The following is a 3,432-nucleotide window of genomic DNA, read 5'->3' as shown; positions in this document are numbered from 1 at the left end:
AATAAATAAATAAAAAGACTCTCAGCACTGTAAGAAATAAATTCTCAGCCGGGCGATGGTGGCGCATGCCTTTAATCCCAGCACTCGGGAGGCAGAGGCAGGCGGATCTCTGTGAGTTCGAGACCAGCCCGGTCTACAGAGCTAGTTCCAGGACAGGCTCCAAAGCCACAGAGAAACCCTGTCTCGAAAAAACAAAAACAGCAACAAAAAAAAAAAGAAAGAAAGAAAAGAAAGAAAGAAATTCTCTGTCAAAAGCCCTATCATGCCAAGCATCACCTTCAAGCCAGGTACCCCATTCCTGTTTGAGGGTTTAGATAGACTCTCCACACTGTGAGTGGATTTCAAACGTTCCTCTGAGGCTCCAGGACAGTTAGTCCCCTCTGTAATTCTCACTGGAGTCTGATCCTCAAAAGGCAGGGAGACAGTGGAGACTAAAACTCACAATGGTGTCTGGCAATGCAACCTGCAGGCTGGGTCGAAGGTATGTTTGGAGCTCATATGATCAACCCTGGTAGCTCTGCAGTAAGAGACCCACGGACTGGCTTGTCTCTTGTGCACAATGCCCTGTCATACCCCAGGTCTCTTCTAGTAAGAAGAGGGTCACCAGCCCCAGTCACAACCTTGGACACCAGAGTCTCTTCTTTGTCTCTGTGTTAATTTACCCAAAAGGCTTACCCATGGCAACCATGGCAACCACGGCAGCGAGGTGAGCACAATGAAGACAGCGCTCTTCTCTGCTGACCACACCCTTCACTCACACCACTTGGCAAGTGCTCTACCCACATCCATGTCCCCAAGACTACTGCATAATTTCAAGAAAAACTACCTTAAAGACTTACTTGATTTAAAGTTTTTTGAAAATTATGTCAACAGAAGGTAGGTGTTGTGTTTACTCAAAGTACTTTTATCCAGGTTCCCATAAGTGTCTGCTAAGGAGCACAGCCCCGAAGCCAGCATAGTTTAGCATACAATAAGTAGACACTCATTAAATTAGTGCAGTGAAGAAGCTTCTGGTATAGTCTCAACAAAAGGTGACAAGACACATCACAGACGTCAGTCCTTCAAATTCGGAAGTCCTACACCCTCAGATTCTGCATCCACTATTTCAGCTGGTCACAAATCGAAAAGATTCAGAAAAAAATCTTATCTATACTGACCTCTACTCATCCTCATGATTTTTCCAAACAACACAGTATATCGGCCATTTACAAAGCATTCACTTGCATTAGGAACTATATGTCATTAGATAGGCTCTAAAGCACACAGGAGGGTGTGCCCGGGTTGTGCACTGCATGTTTTAGGGTCTGGCAGGTTTTGGTATCCTCGGCCAGTTCCCTGCTGATACTAAGGGACAATTATAGATTCAAAGGAACTAGTAAAAAGAAGGAGATTCAAGAACAGTTTGAATAAGCAAACAGAACTTGATAACTGCTCACAGAGAAAGAAGGAAGAAAAGGCGAGAAGACATCAAGCTATTCTACAAAGCAACAATTAGAAGCACTAGTGAATCTGGGGGACAAGACGAACAGGAGAGAGTGGATGAGAATGTGAATCTGGTTGTGTTGTGTTGTGTTGTGTTGTGTTGTGTTGGGCAATGCAGCAACAGAACAACCAAAAGAAACGTCAGGTTGGTGAAACAACACCACTCAGGAGAGAAGACAGTGCTAGACTTAGTAGATGATGACAGTGGTTTGCTTTTCCTTAAAAAGGACAACCTTAAAACAGAACATACCATGGACCTTGCATCAAATACTTGTGACTGATGCTCTGTCGCAAGACCTCCTTGTGGAAGAGCTGGCAGGAGAGGAAGACAACCATTGCTGAGATCGCCTCCACCGATATGTCATATGTAATATCTCTGAAGATGGAGAAACAGAGTAACGATCAGTCTGGAAGACGAAAGTGCTGCTCTTCCCACGTACACTGCACATTTAAAGAGCCAAATCACTTCTCCAGATTTTTCAGGTTATTAAGAAAAACACTTAATATAAAAACTAACTCAAGCCAAGTGGTGGTGGTACTCAGGAGGCAGAGGCAGGTAGAGCTCTGTGAATTCAAGGTCAGCCTGGTCCACAGAGCGAGTCTGAGAACAGCCAAGGTTACAAAAAGAAACCCTATTTCAAAAAACTAAAAGAAAAAAAGCTAAGTCAAACCAAAATATGAAACTCCTTCCCAGCCATTAGTTCTTCTATTTAGACCTGGTACTGGTGTCTCATCATTTTCCTACTTTCCAGTTCCCACGTGCTATTGGTCTACGGGTGTACGGTAAGGGAGACAGGGTTCTGCTCTGAAGATCTGCTTTAACCTCTGTGCTGTTCTCTAACACACAGCTACACACAGCACACACACACACACATACCCTGACACACAGAGAAACACACACACACAAATAAGAAAGTATACTTATTTTTGTTAAGGACTACACTAAGTTTCCTTCTCAGAACCTACGGAGTGGCTACAATTGCCTGCCACGCGAGCTCCTTGGGACTTACTGCTCTTGTCTGGCCTCATGGGCTCTACACTCATGTATACAAAAACACCCATCCACAAATATAGACATGGGTTTTTTTTTGAAAATTAAAAATAAAACAATTTTTTTAAAAACTACAAAAAGTAAGCATATACATTACAAAATACTGCCAAACAATAAATGGTCCAATCAATCATTTGAACACACAGTTCTCAACGGAAATACAAATGACTAATAAAATTCAAAGTGACAGTTCAGTGATGGAGCACTTGACCAGCATGCAAGTGGCCCTAGGTTCAATCCCCAGTACTACAATGCACACACACACACACACACACACACACACACACACACACACCTTTATGTACAGCTCGGTGACATAGTACCTGTTCATCATGTTCAAGGCCCTGACTTCTAATCCAGCAAAACACACACAGAAAGATGCACACATGAAGAAATGTTTTCAGAAAGGAAGAAAAGAAAAAGAAAACAGCTGGAGCCAGGCGGTGGTGGCGCACGCCTTTAATCCCAGCACTCGGGAGGCAGAGGCTGGCGGATCTCTGTGAGTTCGAGACCAGCCTGGTCTACAAGAGCTAGTTCCAGGACAGGCTCCAAGCTACAAAGAAACCCTGTCTCAAAAAACCAAGAAAAAAAAGAAAAGAAAAGAAAAGAAAGAAAAAGAAAACAGCTGGAAGCCACCCTCTAATCCTGCACTAGGGCTATGGATTTGGGGTTTTTCAAGTAAGAACTATACAACTGCACCAGAACATGTGTTTTCTGAACTTTCTACTTGAACTTGCCTATGTGTTCCCCTTACCTGACTTGGAGAAACATGAACCCATATTTCCTTTGGTGCTTCCTAATTCATGAATTGTTAGTAAAATTGGGGAAGGGGAAAAAGGCGGAGGAAGGGGAAAAGGAGGAGGAGGAGGAGGAGGAGGAGGAGGAGGAGGAGGGGGAGG

General features: G+C 43.7%; 1 protein-coding gene across 4 annotated transcripts in view; it reads right to left on the bottom strand.

The window, feature by feature from the left end:
* The window catches only part of Dym (dymeclin), a 254,863-nt gene that overhangs the window by 198,870 nt on the left and 52,561 nt on the right, over positions 1-3,432 (bottom strand). For all 4 annotated transcript variants that reach the window (XM_050151614.1, XM_050151615.1, XM_050151613.1 and 1 more), the window contains one exon: positions 1,733-1,858. In XM_050151614.1, coding sequence (XP_050007571.1) covers positions 1,733-1,858 — 126 coding nt within the window. The remainder of the gene's footprint in view (positions 1-1,732; positions 1,859-3,432) is intronic.

Source organism: Alexandromys fortis, unplaced genomic scaffold (assembly GCF_014885135.2).
Source record: "Alexandromys fortis isolate MF-2015 unplaced genomic scaffold, M_Fortis_MF-2015_v1.1 scaffold_71, whole genome shotgun sequence".
In the NCBI taxonomy this organism is placed as follows: Eukaryota; Metazoa; Chordata; class Mammalia; order Rodentia; family Cricetidae; genus Alexandromys; species Alexandromys fortis.
This window is presented reverse-complemented; position numbering and strand designations above follow the sequence as displayed.